General features: G+C 33.8%; 1 protein-coding gene across 3 annotated transcripts in view; it reads left to right on the top strand.

The window, feature by feature from the left end:
- Positions 1-14,669, top strand: part of LOC125064815 (titin-like) — a 74,498-nt gene that overhangs the window by 50,830 nt on the left and 8,999 nt on the right. For all 3 annotated transcript variants that reach the window (XM_047672057.1, XM_047672056.1, XM_047672055.1), the window contains exons 8-9: positions 12,828-12,966; positions 13,633-13,868. In XM_047672057.1, the coding sequence (XP_047528013.1) occupies positions 12,828-12,966; positions 13,633-13,868 (375 nt within the window). The remainder of the gene's footprint in view (positions 1-12,827; positions 12,967-13,632; positions 13,869-14,669) is intronic.

Raw genomic sequence — 14,669 nt, 5'->3', positions numbered from 1 at the left:
CTCTCGAGGTAATTGTATACAGCAGAAACACTCGATTTCTCTCGTCCTCGACCTCAGACACGCACAGCATCAATTACGTGCCATGTGATCGAGTAACGTAGGTATTTGCTTCAAATATAAATCAATTCTGTGCCCAATACTCCGTACGTTAGACATCATCAATCGAAATAAAGCTATTATTATTAGATATTAATATAAGTATTAATATTTTCATTTCTAAATACCATGGTATGTTTTAGTACGTTATATGTATAAAGCCGAAATCTTAGGCTTTAGAGTCTAACATGACGTATAGTGTAGGGCTTATAATTTTTCGGCGTTTTAAATCGTCTCTTTATGAGCAGGACCCATTACACTATGCCTTTTAAATATTTTTGGTCTTTCATAGCATTCTGCAAAGTTAACTTAGGAAATGACATGTACAATATTGTCAATGTCACTCATAAATGGGCTCATAACAATAAATAATATCTATAAAACAATTCCAATTCTATCCATTTTAAGAGTTACTTTTTTAGTGTACGTTTTGATGGTTTTCGTCGGTGAATATAATAAAAATAGTACTTTCATCCGCAGTTATTAATTTTTTCTCGCAATACTTTCTTTCATGCATAAACACGGTCATTACATTTTTTATATATAAAAAAATGTACATAAAAAAGTAAAAAGAACTCGCAAAACACTTTCTTTATACAATGCATCATTATTATTTGGTTATTACCTCGTAATTAATTTATTGAGAAAATTTTTGTCAACTGAGTCTAGTATGTTCAAGGCATTTAATCACGGTGACGTCTGTAGTACGATACCACATGCGACTAAGCGCTGTATATCATTCGCATAGTTGAACTTTATGTTATGAAAACACTTAATAAATTCTCACGCTCTTATGGATGATAATTTTCTGTAAGTAACATTTGTTAATCAGTTTATTTATTAATATTTAAGTATAGTTTTTTTACGAAATACTCAGGATATAAAAGGCTACTTTAGTATTTACTTGAATAATTCAATCATAACTTTTTATATCAGAACATTTGCTTGACTTTTATTTTGAACTAGCCCGCTTGCTCACGTTTTAGGAGTCGGTTATTAGGTGTTAAGTATACAAAAGTAACCCATTTCCTTCTTTGGGTTCAAGAATGCTTTATACTGAATGTCATCAAATTATGTTCAGTAGTTTGGCCATAAAAGAGCAACAGACAATCAGAGTTACTTTCGCATTCATTATATTCGTATAGATTTATATTATTCTTTACCTCCTTTAGTCACTTTCGAAAGAATATACCAAAAAAGTAAATTTTATTCATCATATTATAAATTTATCATAAAATTATAAGAAAATCAGAGAGTTAATTGTATTCACAAATAATGCTTATCAAAATCTTAATTAGTTACTCGTTACTAATTAATATATTTTAACGTTAAAATTGCGAAAACTTTAAGTGGAACTAATTCACTTTATAGTGTTGCTAGAAAACATTTATAAATTCTAACGTGCAAAGTTTTTACTTAATAACCTTGAAGCGAGTACCAGTACGAAAACTCGTTTGAATGAGACGACTATTATATATTAAATTATTTATTGTTCTCGTGTTGTCCTGGAACAAACTGACCTCGATCCTCGATCGCTGTAGGCTAATATTGTTGAGTCATACTTAAATAAAAATGAAATTACTTTTTGTCCTCCGTCAAAAGTTCGCATTAAAGTTTTCCTCTTACTTGACATAGTTTGTCCAGATCTTCATTAACATATATGCAACGCTGCATAATGTCGATGAACGTTTAAAACTGTCACACACAATTTTTTTTCTTAGTCACGGTAAATTACACTTACATCGTGTATGTTTGCTAATTGTGAAAAATGCGCTTGTAGCTGCAATTTAAAGTGGACATGTTTTTTAATTGAACTAGGTGTTAGCTGCGGCTACGCGCGTGTTTTGTTATGACATACATATATTTTTAGAAATATTAAATTCAAAGTAATTATGGCGGCTCCGCGGCCATTCGGTGTTGCTGACATTGGTAACTGCAATATAGAGAACTCGGGTCTGGTAGGTAAAATACCTTATGGGTTGCATATGCTTACTGACTTGTACTATTGAGGTAATACCTTATGGGTTGCATATGCTTATTGAATTCTACTACTAAGGAAGCATTTAAGTAATATATGTATGTAAATATTCGCTAAAGTTTAGATAACGATATTGGCTATAAGCTGTTTTTTTCCTCATACGCTTAGGTGAATAATTAACAGCGGATTCATTATTGTTTAAGTATTTCGATTTAGCTTCAAGAGTAAGTGGATAATGTTACTGAGAGCCACTACGATATCGATTTGAACAAATCGGTCACATACATTTTTTTCATTTATTGCCGTTAGCTTTGTTATAAAAGTAGTATAATAAGTGCTAAAATGTGCTGCATTTTCGAACGTATAATAAGAATCTATGAACGAAGCTAATATTAGTAATCTATTTTAATCAAACAAGCAATCGACACGTGAATCATTCCTGGTTGAGTAAAAGCATTTCGTTCAATAAGTTTCTCAACGAGGGCGCCGTTGTTGCCGTTACTCAACGCTTAATAAACCAACGTACATCTTGAACCGTGTTATGTATGTAAATTGTTTAATGTAATCTACCAACCTGCCTTCATAACTTCGTTTCGCTTGATTGTACTTTATGTTTAAGACTCGTGCTCTGTTGAACCGTGAATGAACGTAATGATCATAAATGTGCACACGATTAAAATTGAGACATTGATGCGTAATGAACCGTATCAATCGTCGGCGCTTGCGTTACATAGAAATTCCGCTAACTTTTTCAACGCATAATTCTTATACGAAAAGTCCACACAGATACATAGAACGGCTATCGAGAATTCCAACAAGACAGTTAGATGTTAATATTCTTTATTTGTACACCACAAATATGTAATTTGAGAATATCACGAAGATTAAGCTATTGAAGATGCACAATACTTGTAGCTAACGAGAAGTCGCGATCTTCTCGAGACAAACTTACCTACGGGCTTGAGACAAACGTATATACACAAAAGTATTATATTTAAATATACATAAGTACTGTTATATAACATGTTACATAACTATAAAAGTAATTACCTAACTATTTTATTAAAAACAAGAACACAAAGGAAGCTGAACGTATTGCATTTATGAATAAGTCAACATTTTAATATAAGTCTTTTCCGTAGTGGTGTTGCGAAGAAATTCAAAGAAAGTTATGCATTTAATTCCAATGACTAACGGAATTCTATGTGTACTGAGAAGTGACTAGACGATTTTCAATTCATTTGTGATAACAGTATAACAAACAATTTCACATTAAATTTTTCTAATAGTATGTAATTCTCGTCAAATAGGTTTTTATAAAATGATCGGGTCACGGGTTGAATTCAAATATGAGAAATCCTGGCGATGAGTAGCCGGTTTCGGTGAGTGTCATTAATCGTGTCAATTGTAAACAAGCCCGTATGACGGCGCCGGCTGTGAGTCATACAATCGCGATGTGGGCCGGCGCGGGGCATTGTGCCGACTCGAGGCTTCGGAGTGCTGGGCCGTGTGGGGCGCTTCATTGTATGATTGTATGTAAAGGAGGCGCGGGCGCCTCCGACGCCGACGCAGAGATCCTCGAGAAAGCGACGACCATCGCAACCTACTTACAGCTTACCATTACATCGAAATATCATTAGCAACATTTTAACGTTTCGTACCATTTGTTGCAGCTTCCATATTAAATTAAATTTTTCCTTCCAATTTATTTTTTAACACTTACTTTTAATTCAATGTCTTCCAATTGGAAAGTTGAATATCAGAATAAGAAATATGTTATTTAAAAATCCCTATTATATTTAAACATATATATAAACTCATCAATTTGTGTTATCTTTATTGTAAAGATAACGTGAAAGTATTGCTTTTAATGTAATACAATTTCTTTATCGACTATAAACAACGAATCGTTGAAGGATTTGTTGGTGTTCTCCGACAATACAGACATGCTTGTTTGTGGAACTTTATCTTCTCACTCGACTCATTCCCTCACGATTACTGTCGTGAAAAAGCGCTGCACAGATTCACGACATGATAGTTCGCCATATTTGGTAAATCGATTGTAACTATAGTCTACTTGAAATCACCTGCAGACGTTCGTACAATAGAAACTTACTTCCACTTGACAATTCTTTCTTTGTTGTTTATAAAATATTCTGATTGTATTTCAATATATGTTTATAAAAATCTATCGTAGATATTCAAACCTTTTTATCTAATATTTAAATCGTAATAATTAGTATACATGATTGTTTCGTCAACGGCTGCAAAATTTTAGCTTAATTGGCTGAGTGGAACTGCTTTAAGATTTAGTGCGAGACTTGGCCCACACATAGTAACAGTTGAAATTCTATAAATTGCAAAATTATTGACAACAGCTCGGTATTCAAACTTATATATTATTATTATTATAAAACGACAATTATTTCCTTATAGTGTCAGGTTGTTAATTCGTGCATAAAGCTATTTCATGACCGATTTTATCCAGAATATTATATACAGCTAACAACGATTAACTCATTAACATAGGAATTTCTTTGGTTATACAATTTTATGTAAGAATTAATTTCTTATCGAGTATTACGAATATTCGTTATAAAATGCATTTGTTAATTACCATGTTTGAAGTTATCAGGAATTCTAATTTGAATAGGAAACCGGTTATGATGACATTTTACGATATTTTAAATGATTATTTTATTTTTTATTTAAAAATGTGAATTTATTTGATTATCTGCATGAAGGCGAATCAGAAGTACCCTTGACCCGGCGTGGGACTGGAAACGCATATGTATGTATTTTTGCAAGGAGGTCATCAACCGCAACGACGATTTGTCTTAATAAGAATAAACATTGTAATTTTGTAAGAACAATCAAAGATACAATCCTCGTAATGAAGGAAATACATAAACAACGCATACCTGTAGATATGAACAACAGTAATTACGTCATTACGTCATATAAAATATGTTGTAAACGATTATATACATATACAAGAAAATACAGTAAAATTAAAATGAGAGCAATAGAGTTGAAAAATCAAAAAAATTATTCTATATATGACAAAAAATATATATTGATTTAGTATATTAATAGAATTAGTAGATACACTTAAATGTTGTCTGTATAATTGCGTGTTTGTTGACGTCTTAACACTTCGTAAATCTAGTATAATTTTATAATATGATTTAATATTTTAAATCGAATAGCTTATGATAGTTTATTTATTATTGTTAACATTCAATACATAATGTTTATTTATAAAGAACGTTATAATAATTAGAATTATTTAAAAATAGAAAGCAACGTGTAATGCAGTCGAATTGGGCGCTTATTCATAACCTTGAATAATATCACACGTCTGACGCAAGCTGCTTGAATATTGAATACTGAATCACTTTTCAAATCACGCCTTTCGCACTGTAAACCGTCCATCCACCAATTAATAAATAGTTAATCGGATATGTCGCATATTCGGAAATAGCAATTCTGATTGATCTCCGGGTGAGAGGGCGGGTCGAGCAAATCAAATACACTGCGCAGCGCCGGCCGTCGAGCGCGTGATGTTAATCTGGATTGCAATTACCGGACTTGCTAGCTGTTTATCGGACGATATAAATGAACGTGAATAGTAATTACTGCTCTAATTTATGAAAGCGTAACACAGAAAGCAAAGACGTTACGACAGATATTTGTTGAATTAACAATTCGAGCGTACTGCATTTTTTATGCAGATTCAGCGCGCGCTGTGTGTAAATGAATGTATGATCATGCAATCTGTTTTAAACCTGGTTTTCTTGTCTGCGTTGCAGATGTTTTGAACAACCTAAAAAGATTGTGCATATATATTTAAATGAATGTGATTGAAAATAACAATAAATAAAGCTACGAAGCTACATAAATATGAAGCTATAATATATGAAGGATATTAGATTGTCTATGAGGTTTTGCAAAAACAAATTCTCCATTAGATTCACCATAATTATCATATTAATTGAGAAAAAACTTAATGTGAAATGTAATGGATGGCGGGGTTAATGTCTTTCTCGTAATCTAATCATCCGTCAATCAATATCGATGGAATTTACTTATGCTTTCATGGGCGTGTATAGAACATACACATGTATATAGAGTAAGATTCGTTCTCGAAATATAAACGAGCTTTTCGACGGAGTTTCAGTATTGAATTTAATGTAGCAATGCCTCAGCGCGCTTACAATAGACGACTTGCATCGGGAAAATATTACACATTGTGTGGGTTTTGCTCTAATTTTACCGATCCAGACTTAAATATTTCAACATTTCTCTATTCAGTAAACAAGATTATGAGTTAGAATTAGCTTAGTATGACGTGATAGCTCGTTAGGATGCGCAATAAGCCGCGGCATGAATCATGTACGAGTGTATGACACACAGATAGCCTCTGTGGCGTTCGTGTGAATTATATCTATGGAGTCTATCATTTCGATTCGTCTAGCAAGTGAGGTCGCTGGCCGTGACACGTGATCGATGTTTTCACCCTGAATTCTGGGAGCGAATCTGATAGTGATTATTAAAACCGTCTCGATACAGCGTGCTAACCACGCATTCTAAGATAATTGTTATCTGAGTTTTTACTTTTTATACCTATTACAATTATATTCGTTTATACCTAATGGTTTTATATATTGTAACACAAAAGATTCCGTGTTTGTGTTTTTACTTTTTTTCAATCTATTTGTATTGTTTGATGCTATTAAGAATCAATGGGTAGCTTTGGGTAGAGGTAGTATTACTGGCAGCAGGATTTTATGATGGCTAATTAAAATATTTGTATATTCAAAGAAGTCGATTTTATCAGAAACTTTAAGTGTACGTACATAGTATGTACTACGTGCATGAAACTTGGTATGATTCATTTAATTTGTCAAAATTGTGTTACGATATAAATATTGCAGTATTTAACCAGGTCGTTGCTACCACTCTAACTGACAACAACCTGATGTAAAACGTTCTGGAGTGTTGTAAAAACTAACGATCCGTTTTCATGTGCTGATATATCTACGCCTCTGAGTGCTTTTCGAACGTCTGTATCTGATAAATGTGCAATATTGCACTGATAGGCAATGCGATTGTTTCGCAATGAAGACGAAGCGCGGCTTTTCATCGATACTGTTATTGTATGCGAAATAAAAATGGATTTTGATTATAAAGATAAGCCTGCAGGCCGGTTTGATAATAACTGATAATTTTGCATATAAGCTGTTTATCAATGCGTTCCAGGGAATTTTCTATCTTATCGTCGGAATTTATTGTCCTATAAGGATAAATTAGTTTTATGCTTCAAATCTTTACCCTACAAGTTATATAAATAATTTAAAATAAATATGTGTCCCATATTACTGTGCCGTCTGTTAATCTCGTAAATTAATTAATTGTTTATTTTTAGACACAGCTGCTGATACTAAAGTATTTCAATTAAGGGCTGTCAATAAAATAACGGATTGTTAATCAGTTTTCTTTGTTGTCCGGAATTTTGTTTATTTTTCGGTTACAGTGAGAGTCAATAGTAAAAAGTTGAAATGGTTATTTATTTATTATTATACATAAATGCTTTTTACATAAACAATACGAATATATAAGTAATAAAAATTATGCCCACGAAATACTAAAGTACGTACCGAAGGCTGATATTTATTCTGACAAGAATGTAGCACTTGTTGCGTGGGTTCCAACTTTTGCATATAAAGCCGGGCGTGATTTGTCGCATAAAGACAACTCGCCCGCAACCCTACAGGCATTGAGGCACAAGTCACAACGCATGAGCGAACTCACGATCGATGGGACAAACCCAACTCTGACTTAATTTGCATTCTCTGACTAACTAACATAGATAGAAAGATAGATAAATAGATAGATATATACTCTTTTATTGTATACCAAACAAATAAAATAAATACAAAAGTACTTATCATGCATACTCATGTTATTATGTTGAGTATGTTGTATGCGTACAATAAGGCGGCAGGTGGTGCAATACAAAATGTGAATACTATTTATAAATACATTCAAGAAATACGAACACATATATTTATATAACATAAATAACACACTAAAATACTTAGCAAAATAAATAGTGATGTAAATCATATTACTATACTATTATCAACCATAATCGTCCTTCAAACTTTTCTTAAATATATCACTCGTTTGTGATTTGCGAGTTTAAACATTTCAAGCTTGTTATGAAAGTATTATGATCTAAGTCTATTCCTAAATTTTCTAGTCAAACAATAATTAAACTGCATCATTGATGGAATATGTTTCCCGGGATACACGTTAATTTGACATGATTCTCATCTTTCACACGGTGTATTCAATTCTGCTGTAATTTGGGTCGGTTTAGTGCACTGGAAGTTGTCCATTGTGTCACATTGTTTAACTGTGAGATCAGCGAGTTAACGAAACTTTGACATTCTCTTTTAAGTGGGCAGCTAACAGCGACCAGGTTGATAATGGATGCACATAAATATTTAGACTAACATTCATTATATACTTTTCGTACTTGCGAGAGAAACCTGATTATTAAATGTGCAAACGTAATTTTCTGCTAAGAATATATGCTCAGTTTTTTAGTATTTCGTATTAAATTGTAGCACGTTGGCTTGAAAAGTCCAGGAAACGAGTGTGCAGATGCGAATTGTAAAGCTGTAGACGGTCCAGGCAACCTTTCAATTACGCCAGGGCAATCGGATCGACGGCGGCTTGCTGCGAGCGTTAATTAGAGAATTCCCTACAGTGCAGCATGTAACTCTTCCGTGCCCTCTAGTCCTCGCGTCCTCTCGCTAACCAATTACCGGCCAGCCGTTCAACCTACACGTAAAAAAGTTTGCATGCATATCGTGTTCGAAAAGCTGTGTCCAAATTAAATGTATTCACTTTAACGAAAGTACCATTTTAATTATTTCCAATTACGATTATGGTATCTGATTAATTGGTTAAAAAAAATATTATAATTTAATTATAAAGTGTCAAGCGTTATTGTAAATGGTAAAATAATAGGATGATGTGGTGGTAAAATAATAGGTATATTTTTACTATACATATAGTAAAACTATACCTATTTATCTGAATATACCAACATTGTTATTATAAAAAAAACGAATTTTATTTAATCTTGAGGCTATTCCAATATATTCAGTCTGGGTCTAATGGAATTACGTAACTAGATATTAGATATCTGCGAGAAAGCTCTCAGTTAAGATGCCCTTTATTTGTCATGTGTCTCGTCGGTGGATGGAGGCCTCGCTCCGCAGCCGCGCAGACGGCTGAGCTTAAGTGGCCGCATCGAGTTTGTTTTCCTACGATAATGTGTCTGTAAATATCAACCCCTGCCACTTTCGCATTTAATTAACACTTTACTATTCGAGTGGATATATTCCATACTAAACATATATTATACGCAGCTGACTTATATCTTCGATTTCTACATGATTTCTACATTATAATTTCGCCTATACAACCCACGCGTATTTTAAAACGTGCATCGGACTTCTATTGCCTAGACTTCAATCATTTGTATTTAATCGCTCGTCTTTTTTGTATGTAAATTGTAATATTTAGTTCATAATTTGTTTTGACAATGAACGCTCTGTCTCACATACGTATCGTTACCGTTATTATTTTCCATTGTTCTTAAATCTGTCTGTTTCACAGATTATTGTAGCTTATCCCAAAAAAAAAACCGATTGCGGATCTATTAAGAACTACATACATAACACTTGTATACACTTTTTGCATGAACAATGAAGATACCTTCGATTATTAGGTATAATTAATAAGTTAGGAATACAGATATGGAATAATAAGAAAATAATTGAAAAACACGTTGTTACTAACTAAACAATTTAAATAGTATTTCGATGTGATACGCTGCACTTCGTAAGCTCTCTGAAAAGTAATGAGTTTAATGTTAACGTCTGTGTAGGCTTAATATGGTGGAATTTTATGTATAGTTGAATCGTAGGTCGGCTCTTTAAGTGGAGCCTGCAATGGCGGCAGGGGGTTCCTCCCCAGCCTTGCAGCAGCACGAAAGCGCCAGCCTCCCTAGTCCTCGCATACATCGATCTTTCATTATTAAATTTGACGTGAGCGTACATAAAATAAGCATATAAAAGAGCGTCTAATTTAATTTTATAACATTATAACCATACGTGACATATGTAGGTCACATTGTAAAATATAAATTATTTTGTTATGTTGTCATCGCGCGACGTGGCGACTATTTCATTGAATTTGTACAGAATTATTATGTAAGCTTGTCACTTAACCGAATTTGTTATACTTATAATTGTTTATTTTTGAAACGTAATAAATTTATTATGAAGTTTAGGTTGCATTTTACTAAATATGATTTCCGGGTGAAACTTTTCTGACGGCAAAGTGAGAAACTTTGTCAAGCCCATAACATGTGCTTTAATTTCTCTTATTCAATCTAGTCACGCAATAAAACTGCGCAGTAATAAAAAATATCATGGTAATATGTTAAATATAATTCGTAGAATTAATTTAAAAGTGCATCTCATTTCATTAACTTTCAATACAAAATACCTCTATCGCTAGGTTTAATCTATAATATCGTAGACGATGCAGTAGACTGCAGAGCTGCAAGTTACACCGGGCCGGATGAACTTGCTGGAAAATTGCACTTGATCCGCCTCCCGTCGCCCCCTTCCTCCTCTCAATTCTATTACAGATCTGCAGCATTTTCTCTCCCGTAATAGAATGTATAAGACATACGGAGACATTTCACTTTAATAGTTTAAACTTGTTGAATATTGGTGCTGATTTTCTCATAAACAATCTCTAAGCAAATCTCTAATATAATATAAAAATCCATAAGACTATAAGATTATTAATGACTATTAGCTGATGGTAAGTGGTCACCGCTGCGTATAGAAAGAAATGTTAATCATTTGGAATTATAAAATGTTACGTCCCTTGTGTCTGTAATTACACCTTTAAAACCGCAATACAAGTTAGTGCTGTTTTGCGGTAAAATAATTGATGCGTCGGTGTTACCTACTACCTACCCAAACGAGCTTGAACAAACTCCTGCTTGTAATAATTAGGCTTTTTAAATTACTTCAAGAGTATATCTAAGAAAGTTAGATACGTTTTTCCAAAACTTTTAAAAAAGGTAAATAAGTAATTTTGTGTATTTTGAATCAAATGTTTTAAAAATCGCGATCCAACGCGAACCAGGGCAGGTGCGTTCGGCTTAATATGCACCGATGCGGTGGATCGTAATCCGTTTTTGCTAGAGTTGTAGGAACAATGGCCGACGGCACATTCCATCGGTATCACCGTTAGCCGGCCCGTAGTAATCGTTGCAATCATCACCGCTCGGACAGTACCTACGTAATTTAATAGTTACATAAAAATTTAATTCTAAATTATCGTTCCAGTTTCTCGGAGTTAACAAGTTCATTGCTAGGTACGGTATGTATTTTAGTTAGTTAACTCTTCCTAGTAGGTATATTATCATTCGATTGGGCTATAATATAAATGAGAATAACTGTAAAGGACTTTTTCATCGGGTACATGAAAAACAATGTTTGTAGTGATATGATCAATATTTTTGACAATTTACTTTGCAGGTAATTTGCATCTTAATTGACTGTAGACTGAGGATGTTTTATTTTATTTAAAAAAAAAATATTCTGCTATTTAGCAAAATGAAAATGTTAATTATATTTTTTATTAGTTCAGAAAGAGATAACTGAAGCAACATACACTACAGTTAAACTTCGAATAGTCTATTTCAATATAAAATAATTTAAAGCCCGCCTTTCGTTTTATAAGAAACAGGGCGCGGTTGGCTAAGCGCCAGACCAAACAGGGTAAAAAAGCAAAGGGCGGTGGCGTTGACCGCGCCCCGATATAGCGAGCAAAGTCAAGGCGTGTATCTATGTCTAGCGGCGAACATCGCATTCGAAAAAGCCATACAACTGGGTACCGAGGATAGTATTCCAACAGTGTCTGAAGTACACTCCCTGCTATTACTGAAACACTCCCTGTGTTTCAGTAAAAACATGCGAGGAAAATTAATTATGTTTATTTTTACTTACATCACATAACTTATTTTAATTGTTACGGTATAAGATGACCTTTAACAAACATCAAAATCTCACGCTATATCTATAAAGCATTACAAAAACAATATTTACGCAATACGACTGCAGAATCTTAAACGAAACCATGTCGACAGTCCTTTGGAAAACGAGCGCGCCATTTTTTGTTCATATCCCTCCATATAAGAGTCAACAATGCTGGCCAACTTTGCGACAAGTACAAAGTCGGAGTTGTGTTAATAGCTCAGAGAAAATAACGGGTCTAAGTTAGTATCCAACGTACATAAGATGTACGCGGGTACAAACGGGACACAATAGCGGTGAGGTGACTCATGCGGCGAGCTTGAGACTGAACAAGGACATCCTCACACTGCTCGAGCTGTGGCAAATGGAAACATAAACATCGTTACTCCATATCCGTCCGCTCTATTCACCATTGTTCCGCAACAAATTGCAGACATAATAGACTTCGCAACAAACTTCGCGCTAGATGACACATTGATATTTTAAGGATAATAGCGTTGGGAAATTTCGTCTGGCGTCCGTAACGTTCTTGGCGATTTCAATGCCGCGTACATTTTATGTAACTATAAATCTGAAAAAAAAAAACGAAAATTATAATTGCGATTTTCTTTCTACAGATGACTTGAAGGCGGTGCCGAAGAATTTGATAAGAATAGCCAAGAAAGAGGGCTCTGAGGACAATATTACAATAATCGTGGTGTTCCTTAAGGACCCGCGTGATATTGTCGCCGACAACTGCCTGCCCATGGACCTTGGGTAAGCAAATTCAGCAATTTAGATTAATATTCAACAGTAGTTTTCGGCAGAATGGAATAGAGGTGTAGTTACCAAATAATCACTACGAGTAAGGGAGTTTTGTATTAGGGGCCATCAATACCAACAATACTTAGCGTCTCCATGAACCGCATTGACACAGATTAACAACGTAGTAGGAAAAGCATTCCTGAAAGGGTTGGTGTCAGGAAGGCAGGCCGGCGACCGTAAGTCTGCCAAATTTTTCTGCTGGTGTTACAATAAATACACGACACGCCATCCCCAAATACGTGAAATAAGATGCGGCTAGAAAATAGTGGTTTATTTAAAAGATTTTCATATTAGGTGTTTGCATTACGCCCAAAGTAGATAGAGTAGGTTTTATTGAAATTACTTCGTTAATTACTGTTCCAATGTCTATAAAGTATTCGTTTTTGTCAATGTAAAAGTAAATTCTAATATCAAAAAAATAATAACATGATACAGTTTCTTATGAATTTATGAAAATATAACACGAATAATAAACGAATGTGTCCTTTTAACTCGCATACGGTAAGGAAAATTATTGCATAAATTGGACATAATTAACAACGTGATAGTATTATTAAATATATGAGGAAAGGTCGTTGTTTTGTTTATGAATAGTTATGAATAATGGTTTATAATTAGGCTGGATAACGCGGTGGTGAACGCACCACCGTTCGCCGTGGAGAATGAAGCTTGCAAGATGGTGGTGGCGGAGGCGGGAGGAAGAGACTGTGCCGAGGGTGGCGACAATGGTGTATCTGACAGCGATAGTGACGACCTTGGCCCAGAGACTGCTGTAGACGTCGATTTAGATATAGACGAGGACGCCGAAATGGACCACAATGAACCAGCTGCTCCGACTCCACCAGCACATACAGGTATGTTACAATTATTAAAAATTTGTAATATACATTAACCAGTCACTACATATATTCTGATATATTATAAAGATCGATAAGATGATTGTGTTAGTAATATGATTATGTTTATACTACTCTGGGATACATAATCGGAATTTGTAATTAAAAATTGAACACTTAAATGAAATAAAGATTGCATGTAAAATATTTTTTCAGTAAAGTAGGTACGATAATCAGTGAAGTTGTTAGCTGTAACTTTTATATAATATTTTTGTTTCATCACAATGAAAAGGGGCTGTCGTTATGGGTCATGGTTTACCAGATTCGGATGTTTTACCGACGAGGTTATTGCTTTGTCATTGTTCTCATTTTATTTTATTACTATCGCGAAAATGAATCTCACGTGATTTACTTTACTATGATAATAATAATAATAATAATAAATTATATTTATTAGATAACATTATTTTTCTAAGTACAAAATAACGCATTAGTATGATTGATAAAAATTCGCAAAAGTTTGTTTCGACTTTAAAATTTTATTTTTAATGACGCATATTATTTCCTTTACATTTTTTTTTATTTAATAAAAATCCGCGACAGAACTGTCTGCTTTATACAAAAGCTTAAAGAACCTTTTATTAAATGACGTCAGTTAGAATCAGCTGAGATGGGTAGCAACCCTTACTTGCGTGATCTCAGCTGTATAAAATTTTTGTGCTGTCTGTTTTATTATTTAGTTATGGTGGAATATTCTCTTTAGATATACTTTATACTTTTTATGACTATTGATTCTGTGCTACTTTCCATTGTTTTAGG

The sequence above is a fragment of the Vanessa atalanta genome, chromosome 6, assembly GCF_905147765.1.
Source record: "Vanessa atalanta chromosome 6, ilVanAtal1.2, whole genome shotgun sequence".
NCBI lineage: Eukaryota > Metazoa > Arthropoda > Insecta > Lepidoptera > Nymphalidae > Vanessa > Vanessa atalanta.
Note: the sequence above shows the minus strand (reverse complement) of the source record. Positions and strands in the feature narration are given on the sequence as shown.